This window comes from Alosa alosa, chromosome 3, assembly GCF_017589495.1.
Source record: "Alosa alosa isolate M-15738 ecotype Scorff River chromosome 3, AALO_Geno_1.1, whole genome shotgun sequence".
NCBI classification, from domain to species: domain Eukaryota; kingdom Metazoa; phylum Chordata; class Actinopteri; order Clupeiformes; family Clupeidae; genus Alosa; species Alosa alosa.
The window spans coordinates 29,621,658-29,643,396 of record NC_063191.1 but is presented as its reverse complement, the minus strand read 5'-3'; the positions used below and the strand labels follow the sequence as shown (position 1 = coordinate 29,643,396).

At 39.0% G+C, this 21,739-nt stretch overlaps 1 protein-coding gene across 3 annotated transcripts; it reads left to right on the top strand.

Annotated features, from left to right (window-relative positions):
* The first annotated feature begins 6,443 nt into the window (after positions 1 to 6,443).
* On the top strand, positions 6,444 to 19,896 carry tnfsf11 (TNF superfamily member 11). 3 transcript variants are annotated; one of them, XM_048238728.1, is made up of 4 exons: positions 6,444 to 6,474; positions 13,691 to 13,726; positions 16,890 to 17,028; positions 17,274 to 19,896. In XM_048238728.1, the coding sequence occupies exons 1-4, from the start codon at positions 6,445 to 6,447 to the stop codon at positions 17,705 to 17,707; spliced, it is 639 nt and encodes a 212-aa protein (XP_048094685.1). In that variant the 5' UTR covers position 6,444; the 3' UTR covers positions 17,708 to 19,896. The 3 variants fall into 3 exon arrangements, with proteins under 3 accessions (XP_048094685.1, XP_048094684.1, XP_048094683.1); XM_048238727.1 differs by lacking the exon at positions 6,444 to 6,474 and adding an exon at positions 11,383 to 11,737 and having other exon boundaries at positions 17,277 to 19,896; XM_048238726.1 differs by lacking the exon at positions 6,444 to 6,474 and adding an exon at positions 11,383 to 11,737.
* The last annotated feature ends 1,843 nt before the right edge of the window (positions 19,897 to 21,739 follow it).

Below are 21,739 nucleotides of genomic sequence, written 5' to 3'. Positions count from 1 at the left end.
CAGACAGGTTTGGTCAAGGACTGGAATCCCCAATCCTCATGGGTTTGGTATGATTCACCCTGTCTACATGACATCACATCCTACAGCAGAGACAAATAAACTTGTGTTGCTGACTGATTCTACAGTAGTCTACATTGTTGGTATTTGACGTGCAGTGTGTGGTAAGTTTGGTGTAATAAGGGGGATCCCCAGTCAACATTAGTAATGAAAAAAGTTTTTCATTATTTCTGGTACTAATAGAAATACCTGAGAACCTTATCTGAGAATTTACAACCATGAGGACATGTTTTGTGTACATGTGGGAAAATAAATAGGTTAGGTTTTAAATAAATGTAGGTTTTTAAATAAATAATTTCAAATAAATAGGTTTTAAACACCATATAAGGATTATGTACTTACTGCACATGTGGTTTAAGTTAGCCAATGTGACAGCTTGTGTCACATACAAAGCAACAACTTTGTATCGTGTAGAACAACATGTTGAAAGGAACATTCAGATTCAACCAACATTACACTGGAGACAGTTGCCTGCAGCACCACCACCCTCCTTAGCAGTTCAACATTGGTTTCCATGCAACAACATTGTTTTACCTCACGGCACAGTATCAAATGACGGTATCCAGGATATATCAGACAACATGACGACACACATGGCAGTAGTTTGTGTTGTGTTTCTGGGCTGGGCTGCGCTTGCTGAGTGCAGTGTGGAAATGAACTGAATCTGGTGGGCGGCTCCAAGGCTCTCCCGCAGATCACTGCCGGACCAGACAAGGCCTTCATTTGCTATGGAAACAGTCCAACCATTACATAGTTCCAGGCTGTAGATACAGTGTATGGACCACTCACTGAGGGGTGCAGCTGACTCACTTCAAAAGACCAGTGTTTCAGTGTTTGTCACAGTGGAGGTTTTACATGAGAAAGGAAAGACCTTTGCTAATCATTGAGCATCACTTAGGAAGAGGAATTGTCAATATTTCCTCCCAGTTATTTTGACTACAGTGATAGAAACCAAAACACATTAAAGGAGTGCTTTCTTAACCTCCATCTTCTTTCATTATTTTGATATATGGACACCTCAACCATTACACTATAAGCATTACATGTGTTTTCAGTTCATTCAAGCTTTTGTTTATTCATTTGTATAGACCCCAAAAAAACTTTCCCAAATCACTGCAAATGTCAGTAGTTGGTTGTGTCACTGCTAACTATACTCTAACTTTCTATTCACTAAGAAAGTTATACACAATTTTCATTATTATTCAGTATAATTGTTTGTGTTTACCTGTAAGTACATGTATGTTAATGTTAACTAAAAGGAACAACATGTATCTTGAAAGAAAAGGCTCCAGAATGGTGTGTTTCCAATTAACCTCAAATGAGAGAAATTCAACAAAAGACAGATCAGAGTGGTCCAGGTAAAGTTTTGTCACAAATGTTTAGATATTGTGGCTATGCAATGGTACATCAAAGGGGTCTTAAGGGAAGTCTTGAAAACAAAAGGAAGATAGATCTAAATATATTGTCTTTGAATCTTAAAGATTATAAGGGCTCTTCTTGTCAATCTTTATATTGCACAAAGGTTCTAGAATTGGCTTCTAGTTTTGCGATTCATAAACTTTAATTTCTTCCTCTGGAACCACTTTCCAGTATTATGCAAAGAGAAAAAGCCTCATACCACGATGCTTCCACCTCCAAACTTTACTGCTGGTATGGTATTTTTAAGGTTATATGCAGAGCTATTTACCTTGAAACATGGTGAGTGGTATAGTCAAAACTTCGGAATCTGAAACACATAAACAAATAAACACATATTTATTGTATTGTAATGTGATTTCTTGACCTGTATGCATTTCTGTAGTTAATGTACATGATGGTACATAGCCTTACACAATGCTATGAAGCAACCTGCTACTTTATGTTTTTTATGGCTTTTTAGGGCAGCTAGTTTGTCTTCCAATTCATTCAACTTGGATGTTTGGGCTTACAAGTCTTTTTACAAAACTGCTGCTTAAATCGTGCAATTTACCTAAGGTACTTCAAATGCATTCACAACCATTTTCTTTTATCTGTGTGTGTGTGTGTGTGTGTGCGTGTATCTATAGTATCAAGTTCATAAAATTACAAACCCAGCCAATACACATAAAATACCACAGCAGTTTCACAATGCATTTCTTTACTGTCAGACCCAAAACCATAGCCAAATATCATGTTCAGTCTTACGGTCATTATCACATAGATATAATGTCTACCAAGTTCACATTGGGGTCATTCAGAGGATAATCTACTAGCATCGTAGACCCCTCATTTGTAGTCACTGTTGGAGAGTTTCTCAAAGAACATGTTGACACATGCATCTGTGTTGTTAATGCGACACGTAGGTCTAAAAAAATGATAATACCAGCAGAATGATTTTTGCACGAAAACTATGTATATCCAATTTGTGTCTACTCTAATAAACCATTTTGTATCCACCAAACTAACCTACTTATAAACTGTAATAGAATATCTGTAATATGGGATGGGATATCCTCACTAAAACCTTTCATTTTTGAATTGTCTTGTGAAATTCATGCTTATAATAAAACCACAGAATCCCTCTGTGTACCGATGTCAAATCAAAGGGTCTATAAACATTACAGTTGCTACATAGGCCATAAAGACGTGCTGTATAATAGAGGTAAGAGGGCAATCTCAAAAGATTTTGATTAAGGACTAAGGTGCCTTCTGTTGAAATGTGTGTGTGTGTTCATGGTGGTGGTTTAGGGAACACATCAAGTTGTATCCAGTAAGTACTGAGGCTTTGGATGTTTGTCATGCTGATTAGTATTCTTAAAATGCCCCCACAAGAGTCAATGTTGCACTAGTTTGCAGGTCAGGATGCTTGATTTAGAGAACATGCTAATGCTTATATGAAACATTAATGAATTTGTAGCTAGCCATGGTTCTAGGTATGTAGTGTAGATTGAGTGATGGATGTGTGCTGATCCTACAGATAAGCAGTACCATGTGCTTGGAAGCTACCTATCTACTAAGAAACTAGTAACTAGTGAAATTGAGGAGAAAAGGGAGGAGGTGCTTAGCTATGCCAGAGTTTAATGTAAGGAGAGGTAAGGCCATAGATATAGGAAAGGCAGGTTTAAATCTCCTAGAATGTAGAAGTGGGATGAGTATCAGCTGTCTGTCATTCCATGGGCTCTTCCTGAACTTTGTTTAGCAAAGATAATTAGTATATAATAATTAGTACACCAATTGGCCTGTAGATGATGGTGTTAAGCGAAGGGTTGCCGGTAAAGGATAATATCTAAATTTTCTTACTACATTTCTACAAGCCCGTATACGCACACACACAGGCATGCGCGCACACACACACACACTTATTGTTCTTCTTAAGTTTTATTAAGTGTGCTTGCAAAGCAGCACACTTATTGTTCTTCTTAAGTTTTATTATTATTTTTCCCGTCTCCCTAATTTTTTGTCAGCCCTAGCGCCTAGGCCCTTTGAGACAGAGACACCGTTCCAACTTTAAAACGTCCGGTCAGTACCGGTGTAAGTTGGTCGCGAAGATGACGTCAGGTGGGCGTGCCGTTCGTCCGCCATATTGGATTGAACAGAAAGCGAAACTAAATTTTCACAGGTCACAAATTTGGTCCGAACGCCACGAAACTTGACGTACATTATCCTTGGACCAAGCCTCACAAATGTTAGCGGAAGGATTTTTGATTTTCGAAAGCGTTTGCCCGTCACAGCCAAACTTAAATCGGGCGTGCGGCTCAAACAGGAAGTCGCCCATATCTCAGGAACACTGTCACATATCGATACCAAATTTTGTATATGAACTGGGGACTCCAGTGTGAGGGTGCATAGGCAAAAAAAAAAAAGAGAAATATTCCAAAAGTTTCCATCATTTGGCAAACCACCCACGGGTATTTGGTAACTCACACCATTCACCTTTTCACCATTCACCTTCTATCACAATGCCTTCCATGTATGCACAATGTCTCAGAGCAGACACAGTGTCTCCAGGCAACCTTGCCCAATCATGAAATCCTTGCTCTGCCATGGGATAGTATGGACTTACGAACTGAAATAGCAAGGAGAACAGTAGCTATATAAAGCTTACATAATAGAGTTGTTTTCACATTGACGGTATTCAAATTAAATTTTTCATTATTGTTACATATCATGATGGGAGAGTATTATTAAAAATGTTACAAGTATGCAAATGCATATGTTTACGGGCATTTAGGTTTTACTGTGTTGTTTTGTTGTAAAGACATGCAAGGCATTCTGGGCCGTAATGAACAGTGGTCGGCAGCACTCCATAGGCTACGTATTAATATGAATAGGTATTTCTGTAAACCTAGGGATAATAAACTACGGAGCCCTAGAGGGGTCATCGCAAAATGTTTTGCATGTTGAGAGAATGTGCGCTCGTTTTACTACATTGTGTGCTCGTTTTACTAAATTGTGCTCTTGTTTAACTAAATTGTGCCCTCGTTTAACTATATTGTGCACTCGCTTTACTAAATCGCATGCCGCTTTTACTAAATTGTGCGCCGGGTTTACTAAATCGTGTGCACAATTTACTATATTGTGCCTCGCTTTACTATAGTGTGACTCATTTTACTAAATTGAGCTCTCATTTTAAGCATAGTAAAACGAGGGCACAATTTATTAAACGAGTGCACTATTTACTAAAAACGAAGGGCACGATTTATTAAAACGAGAGCACAATTTGTGAACATGGTTATAGAACATTGTGTGCATGATCTACTTAAACGTGGCGCAATTTGTAAAACGCACTCAATATTGTCTTGACACATGTAAACATGAGCACGTTATAGTATATTCGAGATCTCGATCTACTAAAACGCACCCACGAAAGTAATTAAAACGTGGGCTCGGAAGAAATTAAATAGTGTGCACAAAAACATAGTGTGGTGTCAGGGGTCTCCCGGGAATGACGCGGGAGGTGTGTCGCTTGTAGTGACGAGGGAATCTCATTGATTGCAGTGCACCTGGTTATAGCCCCGTTAGGTAGGCTGTAGGTGGGAGAGCAGATGATTGTGTGTGTTTGTACAGGCCCCTTGCCAACATCGTCCAGCTGAATGTTTGGCGAAGTTTTGAGTGTTTGTTGAGGTCCAAGTGTATGCAGAGCTGTGGTGTTTATCGCGAACGGTGTGAGCTGGGCTACATAGCCTGAGAAGCTGAGCATCGGAACGACACTGTTTATGTCTCCCGCTTCATAGTCCGTATCAAAGCTTACCTCGTTGTGTGCATCATTGGTGTGCGTGGGTTATATGGTGAGGCCCATCGGGCGCTAGAGGGAACCTTATTGAATTGGGTGGGTATTAGGCGATACTACTAATACGCAGTAGCCTATTTGTACCAACAGTAGGTCTACGTGTTGTCAATGTTTGGGAGCTTGTTGCTGTGATGTGCTTCGATTGACTTCTAGACCTCACAGTTAAGTCAACAATCCAGGAGATAGTAGAAACCGGTCATTAGGCTACAACAGAGCCCGCGAGTAGCCTTTGTAGTAGAATTTCCCCATTATGGGTCTCCATAGCTGGCGGTTGACACCACAGTGCCCCTGCTACAAAGAGTAGAAGTCCGCTATAAAACATGACCACCTAAAGTCTTTAATTAGCTGCTTATGGTTATCATCACATTACCAATATGAACTGTTACAGACAGCTGTAGGCCTAGTCCATGTCAAGGTAACACGGTTGCCACAGCACAGCGAAAGGTGAGAAAATGTCGGGAATTACTAAATGTGAGCACTAAATACATATTTCGAGAGCTCAATTTAGGCCTACAACGGGTCACGTTGTATTAATTCGAGGGCTCAATTAAAGGAAAACGCGTGCTCACGCTTTTATTAATTCGAGGGCTTAATTAAAGGAAAACGTGCTCACAAATTATCACGACCAGAAATAATATCACTTAAAGTGAGCTCTCCCGGGCTCCGTAATAAACAGCTATCTCTGTTACAAAAACGAGCTGGTAATCGCTCATTGAAGAGGGTACTATGATAAAAAGATTGTTTTCCTAAAAGCATGGAGTTGACGAAAAGAATAAACAAGCAATGTCACGTTAATGTTAAATAGCCTAGAACTATCTGAACGCTTAGGTGGCAACGTTGTATTACATTTCACTAGTGTAGCCTACTTGAAATAATGTGTGAGATTCACAAGTAAGGAAGGTGCAAATATTATGTAATTTATTATGGGAAATTATTGGAAATGTTATTTCTTGTTTATTCTAATTGCAAACCACACACATCCATTCGGAATCACACGTACACATTTAATACTGAAAGACTATCATTTCGTTTATTTGATGTTGCCTTAGCAACACAGCCTTCAGAGCAAAGATTCTAGAACAGGGCTTCAGAGAGACACGTTTTGAGTTTGTGGCCAAGAACCTAAAATATCGGTTTCCATGTGCTGGATGGTATCGCCCTTTATGAAAGTAAGTGTTTTATACAGTTAACGTTACAGACATAATGAGTCATGTTGTAGTGGTCAACATAAATGTGCCCCTTCTGTTATTAGAATGCTAAGCGGAGAAGCATGCTAAGCAGAGATTTAGTATCACTAATTTCTTGTGTGGCTAGCTATAGGGAGGAGGAGATGTAGTGTTGCTATGTTGCTAATTAGGATTTATGTTGTTTAGTGTAATGCCATGGTCATTTGATATGAGATACTTGCACTCGTAACTTCGTCACGTGTAACTTTAGGACTGCTATTTTTTTTTACTAGCAGTAATTCACGAAGCACTTTAGCACTAAAAGTAGCACCTACGTCTGTGAAAGCTTAAAAGAAGTGGCAAGGACTCCTAACGCGATGTTTTGAAATGCGTCTACTATTGTCTACAGGAGCTTCCAATCGCGAGGGAACTTGCATTGTAGGCATAACTAAGGGATGCAATAACACCACCAACAACCAAAACTAGCCTACTCATTGTCAACATGTACATGAAATGTAACGTTTCATGTGAATCAAATTAAAATGTTTTCTTTGCAAACGTAGGCATAGGCGTATGGTGACAGATTAATTTAATGCTGCTGTGTGTATCACGGTAAGCGTGAATGAAGTGGCCACTTCTTAATGGGACCCACTGTATGGAAGTGGGCTAAGTAAAATAGAGATGTTTTAAGATAAGGTTAATCAGAATTCTACGATATGCCCGCTTGACAACGGCAGAGATAGAACTGGCCTTTGGCCATAGCAACCATCCATTTAGAACGACTGGCCTTCATAGCAACCAAAGATCTGAGCTGTGTTGCAATGTGAGGCAAAGTATAGAAAGGTGATGAAACATACAGAGACAGGTCAAGAAATATAGTGCAATGTAGACAGTAGTATACAGTTGATTTACAGACGGTGGTTTAGACTAATATGAAGTATTCCTTTATTCTGAGATAGGCTACATCAATAGGCTCTCAAAACAACCCCAGGCTCACAAAACAATCCCAAACAGACATACAGTCTTTATAGAGCAAATCCATATAGATTATTTGTCAAATAAACCAGTAAAACATAATTTGTGGGATGGAATATATAACATTCACACTCATAGCTCATATTTTTTAAAATAAATCAGTGAAAAGTATCCTGACAAACAAGCAGCTTTTAATGCCTTGGTCATATTTCATAATTTCAATTCCTCTGTAGGTTACCTGATAGCCCAGTTTGAGAGGCTAAGACGCCATTGACATTATTTATTTTTGCAGCCAATCACTGCTGTCATTTTATTTTATTGATTTGATCTCAGTCATAGAAGCTAAATTCGAAGACAGGCCAAAGGTAAAATCCAACGAATCGCATTCAACCCGCAAGGCAATAGTCTAATAGAGCTTTTGAGGTATTGCCACTGCTCCAACACTGTAATGCACTGTTAGAATGCTTGGATCAAGCCAGGTTCAGCATAGCGTATGTCACTGTCTGCTCACGTTGGTGACCGGACCAGGGCAAGCACACTTTCGCAGTTCCCGCCGGAAATGCAGTCTAGTTATTTTTAATAATCAATTTATATTTGCATATTTATTGCTCAAATTTAGCGTATTATTAATATTAACTATGCATCTCTGTACACTGTATAAACAGGCATGCATTGTGAATGCCACTATAAACGCGTGGTTGACTTGTTATATTGAACAAAAGCTCAGTCTACCAAAGATATCTGTGCAACTTGAGTGGTTTCAGTTTCTTTCACGCAGACGCGCACACACACTGAATGAACGCTCATACCACTATCACTTAATTGCATGCCTCTATGTTTGATGACGCCAAATTATCAAGTATTTCCTGATTGGGGGAAATTTTGCTTTCTTTTTTTCTATTGGCCCGCGATTCCATGAATCATTATGCCTATCAGACGAGTGACAAAAGCACCGCACATAGAGGAGGGAGGCAAAAACCCGGTAGGCTAATTCTTGCCTGCTTTAGCTGCGGTTCCTCGCCCTCGGACTGTTTACCTACCCAGCTTGTCAGGGCGTACCATTATCAGATGTGCACTCAGGCTGCTAATTGTCAAGTGATTTCATTTGTGACTTAGCCTACATATTCTGATGATTACGACATTGCTAGGCTACTTGTTATTTTTCCAAATCCAAAATCGCTAAATGGTCAGGAGTGGTGATATCCGTTGGTGCATCGCTTTCTGCCATTTTTAGATTGTGCATTAGATGTGAAAAAGCATTTCGTTTTCACATACAGTATTCACTAAAGTTAGCCACACATAAAAAAAACTTCCCACACATAAAAAAAAAACACATTCGAATAGTAATTTCAAAATTTGCTTTGTATTGATTTTTTAAATATTCGATTTATGTTCGACTTCCGAAATTCGTTTCAACAGCCCTAACACACACAAAACATGCACACGCACGTGCGCGCACACACACACACACACACACACATGCATGTAAACACACACACACATACTGTACAGATGCACACACACAAAGAAACACACGCATGCACACACACTTACGCACACATACATTTTAACCATTTATTTATGTCCACAAGAAGAAAATGGTACAGGGAAACAAATATTAAGAATGCAGTACAATACATATGCAAACCCATGAACAAGTAGCATGCACCAGGTCTTCACAATATCACTTAACTTACAGTAAGTGATGTATAACCTAACAAGCACAATACTCAATTCTTAAGGGTATAAGTAGCAACGTCTCCGCCATATGTAGCGGCTGCCAATGATAACAGAGATGGCACAGTACTTGCAAGCTGTTTAGCCCTCCCTTTGGCCATCCCAAGTTGTTGCAGCCCTCTTACTACCAACCTGTGTACGTGTCCTAGGCAACCAAATATGAATGCGAGTAGTCTGCACCTACAGTATAGCCTAGCTCTGAGATTGTGTTTAGGAGTCGTTGGTATGTAACTACCTTGGTGCAGAAAGCCTCCTCCATGCTAGAATGAAAGGTGCAGCCTACCTCCAAAATGTACACCTCACTGGATTCCTCATTGATGATAACATCTGGTGTATTGGCAACCAGGTTTAAGAAAGTACTAGGGTTAATATTGCAGTGCTGAAACATGGATGGTTTTACCTGAGAATGTTTGTACATTCTTGGAAAATGGTTTGGATATGTCTGGAGGGTGGAAAATGGTTTGATATGTCTTTCACTATGAGGTCTACTAGTCTGTCATGACATGCTATGTACATTCCTTTGAAGGCATAACAGCCATTTAAGATGTGTGACAGTGGTTCAGTGATATCTTCTGAGGTGTGATGCAAGCAATGTTTTTAGGTTTTTAGGTACCTGATTTGTGGGAAACCAGATAGAGAGGGTAGTAGGGAGGACTTGTAATCTGGCTTTAACTGTAAATGTGAGAATGTCCTCATTGAGTGCAGTGTTATTGAGAAATGAGTGAGACACAGAGTGGTCAGCAAAGGGAAGACATGCAAGTTTTCCCTGAAGTTTCAGTCCAGTCCAGTGTTGTTGTTGTTGATGTTGGTGTAAGTCCATAAGAGTTCGCCGACCACCTGCAGATGTAAGCAGATGGCTGTGACCACCATATGTGGCTGTTGCCTTGACGGCAGTGAGAGGGTCAGTTATAATGTCCTCTGAGACCATCACATTCCCAGAGTCAGACCGCACCCACTCCAGTGACACTCCAGTTCGGATGCAAACACATTCATGCGCACGCACACACACACACAGCCATGCACACACTCACACGCACGCACACACACACACACATACACACACACACACATAAACACACTCACACGCATGCACACACACAGAGACACATGCACACACGCATGCACACACACATAAACACAGACCGAACTTCCCGACCTCAAATGTTGTGGGCGGGGCTAAGTTTGGCTGGCACACAGGCTAGGATGGAGTAGGAGATGGAGACAAATTGACAAGTGTGATTTATTTTTGTGCAGAGAATGTACAGAACTGAGTGGCAGTCATATTTTGTACCGCTATGCAGTACATTTAGTTAGTTTACACCTCATGGTCGGTCAATTGGCAAGTTACAGACAAACGCCCCACTGTTTTTCTCATATTTATTAATTTGCTTTATTCATTTGAATAATATTTCATGTTATGTTCTTAATATTGTCAAGTTAAACTAAAGAGATGGTGGTTCGAGAGCAGACCAGAAGTGGTCATGGGTTGTGACCAAAATCCACTGGTGCCAATATGAGATAATATATGGCTGGCAATGACACTGAGGAAGGTGACAAGTACCTCTGTGTGACTTGGCAGTCTGTTAAAAGTTCTGGAAGATGTGCATTCCCATGGTAAATGTGCTGTATGATGCTCAGCTCCTGCTGAGAGAGCTAAGAATAAGCTCTAGAGGGGCCTGCTCAGCAGGGCAAAGCCTGAGAGAGAGCCTGTCTGTGGTTTTGGTCATTTTGCATTCAACAGTGCAATGGTTTTGGCTCCCTGACACACTCAATGTTCAGCTTGTTCAGCGACCTCCTGTCTTGGGCAAGAACAGCTCACATGGCAAAACAAAGGGTATAAATACCACCCAAACCTTCCTGTTCTAACCTCTGCACTCTGTGGAAAATAGCTGAGGGCACAATCAAACCATGGCAAAACAAGAGTTCTCACGGTATACTAATGATTCTTGACTTAATATGAACTGCTGTAGGCTGACAGCTTCTATAAAGGCCAGCCAAGTTCACAAGGTCACTGACGGGGCATTTGTCTCTGTAACCAACACCAGGCTTATTTTAACATGCTCTGCTACATATCCACAAACATGTGCACGTCTGCATCCTAAGGTGCATCAAAATACTAATTGGAAAATTCATGAAGCCGAAGTTGAAATGACATATTATGATGGTAAATACGTCTTTAAGAGAACATTCAGGTTAAATCTACGCTCATTCCTTACTAAATCAGAAGAGATCACCCACTATAATCTGATTGGCTGTCTCTCTTCAAGGGAGCAAAACTACACTGCCCACCCACTGTTTATATGAATTCTCGGTCATTACTTACTTCCCCCCACAGACAAGATATTTGAAACAAGCGCTCATGGCAGCTAATGAATACCGTAGTTACCTACGGAATCACTTTGAAATGGAGACCGGTCAGCCGCGATTTCATGCTGCCCAGAGTACTGCACCGACTTACAGATCACTTATTTTTGGAACGCTAGCTGTAATTGGATTGTTGCAGGTCGCATCAAGTGTTGCAATTTTGTTACACTTAACTGGGTATCTACGCGAGGTAAGGGGCCAGAATACTATTGTTTATAGGCTTAAATAATTGCGAAGATTCTACATGAAATGTAATAGGCGAGATATCCAAGATTTCGGTGACACCTGAAAAGTTTTACTTTCAATCAAGACACCAATTTAAATGCAGAATAGCGGCGAAAAGTTCCAGCTTTGCCTGTGATTTTTGGTAGGCTACATCCGTATTTCCTCTTCAGTGAACGCAAAACCGTTTCGCCTTCATGTTAAATTGTTTGTTGAATTCCTCAGGACATTCGACAGACTAGGCTATGCCCCGACTGTGCTATTTGCGCGGTCGTAAAAGTGTAGTTAAGGTTTCGCGAGGGTAGAAAGACGAGGGTAGCCTACAGTGTGCGCGGCATTGTTATGTTTACCGAAAGCTTTCAGTAGCCTAATGTTCATAATGATCCACAACCTACAGGAACCAAAAACGGCATGAGACTCGAGATTAGATTGATTTGAGGGTAGGCCTAATGACTTCTTAAAGTCATGCAGAATTAAAAAGTAGGCTAGCCTGTAGCCTAGTACGTTTTTGTGTGCAACTGGCATCGGAACTAGCAATGGCAGGGGAAGTTTTTACTATTTTATTTTGATATGTGGCTTGTTGCCCATAACTTTGCGACATACGATGGAACAGCAACTGCTTAGAAACATTGTTTTGCGAACTTGGAAAAGACCAGGCTACGCGAAGTCGCAATCGAGAGAGAAAGAGGAATTTCGTATAGTGCAAGAGCAATTTTTGCCACAGGTTGTTGATTTTACATAATTTGCACATGAAATATCAGGTTTTCTAGTCACTAGTGAATTATACGAAAACACTGGCCCTTTCTTGCCCTTGGTGGGAAAGATCATTTGTTTAAGCCCTCCCACCCTTTGTAAAAAAATGTTCTTGGCTTTCCTTTGCTTAGATAGTGGTTTCAAATGAACATAATTACCATGGTCAAACAAGAACAAGCAGAAGTAAAACATGGTAATGAACATCTGCTCTAATTAAGTAGGCTAGGCCTAGACTACAGCCTTTTCTGATCTGAATTTCTGTCCTGATGTAAATTTTAACAAACTAAATAGTCTAAGAATGGGTCTGTAACCCAGAGGAGAGCCTGCACAGACACACGAGGGACGGATTTGATAGTGTTGTATGACAATATGATCATAATAAATAAATATAATTAGCTAAACCTCTTGAGTAAATCTCAGTCTCTATGTCATTAGTGCATCTTTACTAAGATTTTAATATTTTATAATTTTATATGATTATTGCTTGCATGAATTATTAACTTGGTGGGCTATATGTGCACCTGTTGTATTGTAGGCTATACTCTCAAAAAGGAAATAATTCTTGACTGGATTCTATAGCCTAATGATTTTTAGAAGAGAAAGCAGAAGTTTAGGTAAACTGATCAATAGGCAGATGATCTTAGCCCATAGACAAGCTGTACATTTTGTATCTCTGAAATAGTTGGAAGAAAGATTAACATTAATAGAAAGTTGAATTATGCAGTGGTAAAAGGGGTTGGGACATCAACACCCCCCCCCCATCTTTGTATTCAGTTTAAAAAGTTGACTACACAACGTGTAAATGTTTAGACTCTTATTCTTCTTCACTGTAAACCTGTAATTTGCTATATGGTTAGGAGGTTAAGTCCACTAGGCATTTTAATTAGCACAGCAACTCTGTTTTCATGTGGCATGTTCTGTGGGTTTGTGTATGCTTAAATTCACTTGGCTGCTGTTTGGGCATTTGAAGGAATTTTGTAATCCAGGTCCAAAACCCCGGGAAGATCTTACAGCACAATGACGCCAAGTACAACACCAACTAGGTTTTATCAGTGCTGATTGCTGTTGATGTCTGAACAGCAAGTCTGTTAGCTTATAATTTGCTAACTAGCTTTGAACAACATGGACACTGAGGATGACTTCTTTCGTGCATTGCTGTCTTTTTCAGATAGACATTTCCTCAACCCAAGAGAAACCATTAGAGGTGAGTGATTCATAAGTTCAGCATACAGATCACATGTTCTTATGTTCTGTTAGTATGCAAAAAGAAAAGTGTAGATGGTTTATGTCGAAATGTATGTTTATCATTTTTACTATAAATTGTGAAACTGTATAGATTGGAGATCTACGAAAGGGTTAAGAGATGGTTCTGGTGGGCATGGATTATGGCTGATACTATTATACACAAATATACATTATGCATACATACATATATATATACACACACACACACATATATATATATATATATATATATATATATATATATATATATATATATATATATATATATATATTACACACACACACAGTCAAAAGTTTGGGGTCACTTAGAAATTTCCATTCCACTCCTTTGTAGACAGAATACTAGCTCAGATCAGTTGCATTGTGTTTTTAATCAGGGCAGCAGTTTTCATATTTCATTATGTGCTTACATAATTGCAAAAGGGTTCTCGACTGTAAAAAAAAATGGCTGATCTTTAATGCAATATCTACATTGCCCATTATCAGCAACCACTCATCCAATGTTCCAAAAAAAAAAACAATGCAATTGAGTCACATAATCTCAGGTGGTATTCTGTCTTTAATGGAGTGGAATGGACAAGTGACACCAAACTTTTGACTGGTAGTGTACATGGATATAGCCTACAGTTAATCTTTCCAAAACCTTAGTCTGTGTTATCCTTCTTGCCAATGATAACAAAGTAACAACACTAACAGCAGAATATATATGATCTAAATGGAGGTAAATAGGGTTCTGATAAGTTAAAAATTATTTACACGTCCATGGGTTTAAGATTACACCATTCCAATGGCCTCTTCAAAGAACATTTTTCTTGTGTGTAACAGTATGTCAGGGCTTGCACCATGCATATGGGATGAACATGGTACAAAGACACTTGTAAGCGTAGATCCAGCTTATGTGACTCTTATGCTAATTGTTGTACACCAACCTTAAGTATGTGCTTAGTGCTTCCCATATTTGTATGTAAAGAGAAAAGTAAACATTGCTGCACAAACCACAACTGCAGTGAAATATTTCTCTAACCAACGTGGTCAGGTTGCCTGTAAAGAGTCTGTCAACCCAAAAATCAGATGCCTTACCCTCATCTGTGAGACCATTGTTGCAACCTCTGGAATTGAAACCTACAAGTTCTAAGTTACATTCTCCCAGTTGACTTCATGGCATTAACATATTAAACACTTATTCAGTGACCGAAAATGCATTGCATTGAAGGTGTGTTCCGGTGTCATTGGTAACAAGATAGTGTGGCTTTAACATTCCTCTATTGTCCCCAGACATTTTTGTTGGATTGGTAATGGTGATGTGATGCACTGGCTTTCTCACTTCATACTTAAAAGTAAGAAGTAGTTCTCACTTAGAAGATCTGGGAACGTAGCCTGTGTCACTCGGGTCCTGGTTTTCTGCACTGCAGTTTTGACAGTCATTTAGCCTACATGTTTGTTCATTTGAACATAAAATGTGCCTGAGAAGGCACACACATCAGTACATTAAGGCTGGAAGATTTTCTGTTATGAATTCCAAACCATGCTCTGTAATGTAGTTATTGTTAAATTGCTATTTCTAAAACTGATAGTTCCGGTCCTTTATTGTGATTGGCTGAATCACGTTTGATGCTGTTGTAAAATGCAGCATAAATATACACCTTGACCGCATTTCGTTCTTTATTACTGCGCTACCATAACTTCATACAAAAGTTAAAGTAGCTGCGTCTCGACGTTGCTTGGCAACCATTCAGATAGAGGAAATATATTTATTGGTGGAAGAATGATTATCTATGGATAAATCGTTACATTTCTCATTGCTGTGCCTTTACTTTATGAAACAGTTTTAGAAAAGCAATAAGCCACTCCGCTAGTCCGTCGTGCCTAACAACGCCCCTTAGCTGTTCTAAATTCAGTGTAACCTACAGCCCTTTCGGGACTTATTGCTTAAATCATAAGTGATAAGTAGACAGTTAGGACTCATTTAAAAGGAGAATTAACTAGAATATAGCAACGTTGATATCTCATAGTTGTGTGAATACAAGTCAGTCTTAATCTGTGGTCATCTCAGTTCTTTGGAGGCAATAAAACAAAATACAGGGTCCTTTTATAAATGAATCACTGAGAACATTTCTTATACAGAAATTACATCTTGATCAAATATTTATATGTTGAAGCTGAGGCCACACTTGAACAACTGCTTTAGTTGGTAGCAGGTCCAGATGCTGCTGTTTATGTAGCATGAGGTGAATGACTGTAAATCAAGGGCAAACAAAACAATTCTGCAAGCAAGATGTGCAAATGTTCCCTGTAGCATAGAAAATTAATGCTATACATGTATACATGTATACATTTGGGTTCTCTATATGTTTGATAGCACTGTTTGATTGACTGTCTATGCACAATTTCAACCAAATTTTGCTGCTCTTATTTTTTCATTATTATATGTGTCCTTATTTACTTATTTACTTACTTTTTTGTTTACTTGAATGTTATGTTTGTCTGTGGACCTAAATTGGTAAAATATGTCTAGTCTTTACCGTGGGATAGTGAGAAACGTAATTTCGATCTCTTTGTATGTCTGGAACATGCGAAGAAATTGACAATAAAGCTGACTTTGACTTTGACTTTGACCTGGGGAATGTCACCTCAAAGCATGTGTACTCTGGTAAATACCAAGTTGTCAACTGAAGGACCGCATAGAGGAATAATGGAAAGTTTACTCATGCTTGAACCATGTTTACATTAAACAAATTCCTATCCTTATTTCTCAATGGGATTTTTTAAAGTGTTTTTCATCTTGCATAAATGGACTGTGTGTTTGTGTGGATTATTTAGAGATATTTAAAAGTGCGTCCTAACATGAGATGGAAAAAGCATTACACATATAATCAAACACAGAGAAAAGAGAAAACAAGTTGCACCTGCAGCATTGCAGAAATAACACCCAAAACTTAGTGACCTGATAAAACCATTATTTTTCACAGGAACATAAACCAATGCAAAATAGTCGACTTTCCTCAGAAGCTGTAGACATATATTTAAACAGGCATGTAGAGACACTACAAATAGCTTTTTTAATGCATTTTTGTGTGTAATTATATCATGATAATGATATTTCCTACATTTTCCACCTGTAGGAGATTAGAACGGAACCATACCTTGCAGATGCCTTGAAAGATCAAAGGAAAAGTTCGCCAAAGACAAAATGCCCCAAAAAGAGAGAAGTGATCCCTGAGGCACATCTTCCTATTAGAGGACCTATTGATTTTTCCAATAGTAAGTATCAGCCATTGATGTTAAACCTTGCCTAAGTACTTGATGTTTAGATATCGAATACACTGTGTATTCTACTTTGAAAAGGTGTACTATCCACAACTGCCACACAAACAATAAGTGATGCTCAACTTTACGTGTACTCAAAACAATACATTTAGCCCAGTATGACTGAACAAAACAAAAGTAGTATAGAAAAGAGACTGAATCTCACTAGATATGTCTTGTGATATCTATGCTTGCATTAGCAGAAGATCAGAAGACTGTTATGATCCACTGGAGCAATGAGTATGGGCGGTTGAAGAAGATCAAATATAATGATGGGCGGATTCTGGTGGAAAAAGGTGGATTATACTATGTTTATGCCAAGACCTGTTTCAGGCACTATTTTCAATCTCCTGGCCAGCCAGATGTGAGCAACGCCCAGTTGATTCAGTATGTTTACCATGAGAAGCACACCCAGTCTACTATCAAACCTATCCTGCTCATGAAGAGTGGTAGTACCATGAGGTGGGATGACAAACACTATAATATGTACTGTGTGCAACAAGGGAGGGGTATCCATCTCAGTCAAGGGGATGGAATCTTTGTGAATGTGTCAAACTCGTGGTTACTAGACCCAGAACCAGAGGGTAGTTACTTTGGTGCTTTGAAATTGGGCACCTCTAATGAACTCTGTTAAAATGTCATTTAAAGGAGAATTCCGGACAATTTCAACATGGATCTTGATCGCTAGACATGGCCAAGTACTGTCGATATGGAAAAAAACAGCCAAAATAGGTGCTAGCGAACTGGAGTACCTGGAGCTACTGTCCAGTGCTCCCAGTGAGTTACAATGCTTTATCTAGGGGCATCATCTAAACGTGTCTTTAACAGACTCAAAATGTCATAAAAAGTCATTACTTGTGAAGAAACCGTTTAAATTCAAAGTTTGTACTGTCACATTTGCACACTACTCTGTTTACCTTTTCCTGCAACAACTGAATTCCCACGGTACTTCAGCGCGAGAATAGAGCTAGCTTTCAGTAACATGCAAGCTCAGGCATCATTTGGACCGTTTCCATGTAGTTAGTTATTAATATGGTCATAACCATTACAGTGCTCAATTACCTATTTTTGAGGGTAAATAAACTTCAAGTTTTCGCTGCGAAGCCGGCATGACCTCGACAACAGACTCTTTTAGGATTTCCTGGAAGCTAGTGATGGAAACTGAGGCATGTGACTACAAACTTTGAATTTAAACGGTTTCGTCACAATTAATGAGTTGAAAACACATAGTTTTGTCACATAAGGACCCTGTTCATGTTGCAAAAAAGATTAAGAAGTTAAGAGGCAAAAAGGCACGTTTAGATGATTCCCCCAGACCTAGCATTGTAGAGCACTGGCCATTAACTGCAGCTACTCCAGTTCGGCAGCACCGATTTTGGTCGTTTATTTTTTTTATCCACAGTACTGGGCGATGTGTAGCGATCAAGATCCATGTAAAAATCGTCCGGATTTCTCCTTTAAGTCTTTTGAATTTTTTAAAAATATTATTTTGAAAACCACTGAATTGATGTATTGCGTACAGCAGATGCAACCGCAATCATCAGTGACACAGAAACCCAGTTTTATTTTGAAACAACCAGCTCTGTTCACACAATTTTGTATAAACACATCATTGTGCGTCAAAATTCAAAAGTACTGTATGTGTCATTTCTTGCAGTACTGTTTATAATGACTTTCACTGACAGCTGTTAACTGCATTATAGCATGCATATCTCACCTTCATGGTAAACCAAGGAGAGGCCCCAAAAATACCATTGAACAATGTGAACATGCCCATGATTAAATGTATTAACTCTATCAAGGGCTGAAATGTAATCAATCCCCATTTTAAAAACAGTACTTTGTTCTTTTGTTAGCAGTTTATTTATCTTTGTAGTCCATTTGCAAGCATACTGTATATAGCTCGCAAAAATGTAGCCATGTGATCTACTGTCACATTTCCAAAGGGATGGAAATGGAAGTGTTAGTGAGACTGTGTATGAGTACAGAACTGAAAATGCACCACATGGTTGTGAATTAAATATATAAATTGGATGTAAAGTTATCCAGTTTACAGGCAAATTCAATATGTAGTAAATGATTCCATGTTGAAGAAATAGGGATAGTTCTCTGGAATTTCTAGATATCTGCACAAGATGGAATAGAGATGCATTTGTTTCATTTTAACATGAATCTTTTTCTCAATGACTTTCTCAACCTTATGAGTTCTGATTTATACATGTGGCCTTTTGCCCACAAGGTGTTATTGTGGCACATTTACTGTTGTACTTGTAATCAGGGTTAGTGGTACATTTTATGGGATGTATTTACAAAGGATGACAGAAAAAGTCTTGGCTAACCTATTGCACAGAATTCTATCCTGCGTTATAATGAGACATCAAAATGTAAGATTTAAGATAGCTGGACTGTCTGTTTGTCAGTGTAACAGCTGAAATCACTGACTAATATGTGGAACCAAATTGACTTTGGTGCACTATTAATTTAAAATGTACGCGTTTCTTTCTCCTGTACCTCACTGAGTGTGCAAGGGAAAATGCACTAAAGTATTTATTTATTTGATATTCTGAAATAGATCATTACTAAATGTTCTATTGTATGTAAAAACATGTGCATTTGTTTTCTGCTTTTCTATAGTTTGTTTTCTGAAGATGTCTTTTGGTCAATTCACCTTTTTTCCTGATACACAGTGTCTCTGTTTGAAAGCTTAAGTGAGTGGTTTCTCAATTGAGGAGCTTATGTATTTATCTTCACATGACAATTCTGTGTGCAAATCCTCAGTCAAAAACAGAATATATTAGTTTTTTTTAAAGTTGCTTAATATTTCAAAACAAATGTTGTTAAATAATATGTTTATTTATATCATTTTAATTAATAAAGTACTTTTCTAAAATCAGTTGTATACCTCCACCTTTTTAAAGAAACTTGTTATTGTTCTTGGTATTGTTCTTTGATTGGTTTTATCAGTTATTATCTATGTGGTCATGATATTCTGACGGACCTACTGAAATGTCTAAAATGTAATGCATTAGATAGTTCATGACATTTGCTAATATTTATGTATTCACACAAAAAGAGCAGATCTCTCACATGCTACAGAAAAGAAAGCTGCCCTAAAATAATGTTCTTCCTTTTTCATGCTGCAGTGTAAAGGTATGAGGAGTGGGAGTGTGGAGGATTCCCCCAGGGTGTAAACCAAGGGAACAGCTGCATGGGCTTGTGAATCATGTTTACTTTGCAAGCATCTAAAATACATCTTACAACCTTTGTGTGGTGCAGAAAACTTTCACGTCATGTGTCTTTGACAAACTCTTACCATATTCTACAAGACGAGGAGCTCTGTCTTGATGGATTGTTGTCATCATAATGTCAACAAATGTCATGCACTCTGAGTTACGAGTATGGGTTGGCCTACGACACTGTTATGCTCAATAAGATCACAGTCAGTGAATTGTTGGATTTGATTGTAAACTTCCCCTGAAATAGTAGTAACACTTTATTTGTCCCAGAAGGGCAATTATTTTGCAGAGGTAGCATGCAAGGTTACACGCGCGCACACACATGAATACACACACACACACGCTTCCACAAGATAAGTCAAAACACAGAATTAAAGATAATAAATAGAACAAGAAGTGTATGGGGCAGAGGGTTATCTCCGTGTCCTAGAGTTCAGTAACTGAACAGCAGATGGTATGAAGGAGTGTTTGTATCTGTTGGTTCGGGCTAATGGATATTTAAAACGGGAACCAGAGGGTAAGATCTCAAATTCGCTGTGCAGAGGGTGGGTATAATTTAACAGGATGGATTCAGCCTTCTTAATTGCCTGTTCCTCATACAGCATAGACATACTTTTGGACTGTTGGACACCAGTGACTCTACTACACACCTTAATGACTTTAGAAATGGCATTTTTCTGTTTCACATTGAGCAGGGCATACCAACAGATGGCTGAGAAGGTAAGTATTGACTCAATAAAAGGTCTATAGAAGAGAGTCATCAGGGATTTATCTACATTAAACCTTGCCAGCTTCCTAAGACCGTATAAACGCTGCTGACCTTTTTTAAACAACATGTCTGTTATGGGTAAAGGTTAGCTTGTTGTCAATAATGGAACCCAGATACTTGTATTGCTGGACTATCTCAATGTCCTGCCCATTGATGTTTGTGTTTGTGTGGTTACAGTCTTTGTGTCTAAAACAATAAACATGTCCTTAGTCTTAGACACATTTAGCTCCAGAAAGGCTTCCTGACACCAGTTCACAAAATAGTCTATGATGGGGCCATGAGTACAGTAAAGCTATTTATTGGCTACATTTTGGAGCCCCCTCTGTCTCTTGTGGCAGTAGTGCCTGATGCACGTGGTGGTAGCAACAGCACTGCCTGGACTACAGAGCTATCCTGAAGTATACAATTTTAGACAACAAAAGATTGTCTAAATACCGTTGGGCTGTTTGAAGTTGCGTTGCTTGCTGTTGAAGGGAATGACAGATGTCACTCTCATTGGAATGGCCCACCTCATTCCTGTGTTCCAAGAACTGATCAAACTGAGTGACGTCATCATGATGTTTTGCTCTTGCCTGTCTTTTCTCCCTACTAGCCTGCCAGTGACCATTAGCTCGGTTGTTGTTTGAGGATCCCTGTCACTGTGGTGTTTCTTACACCGTCT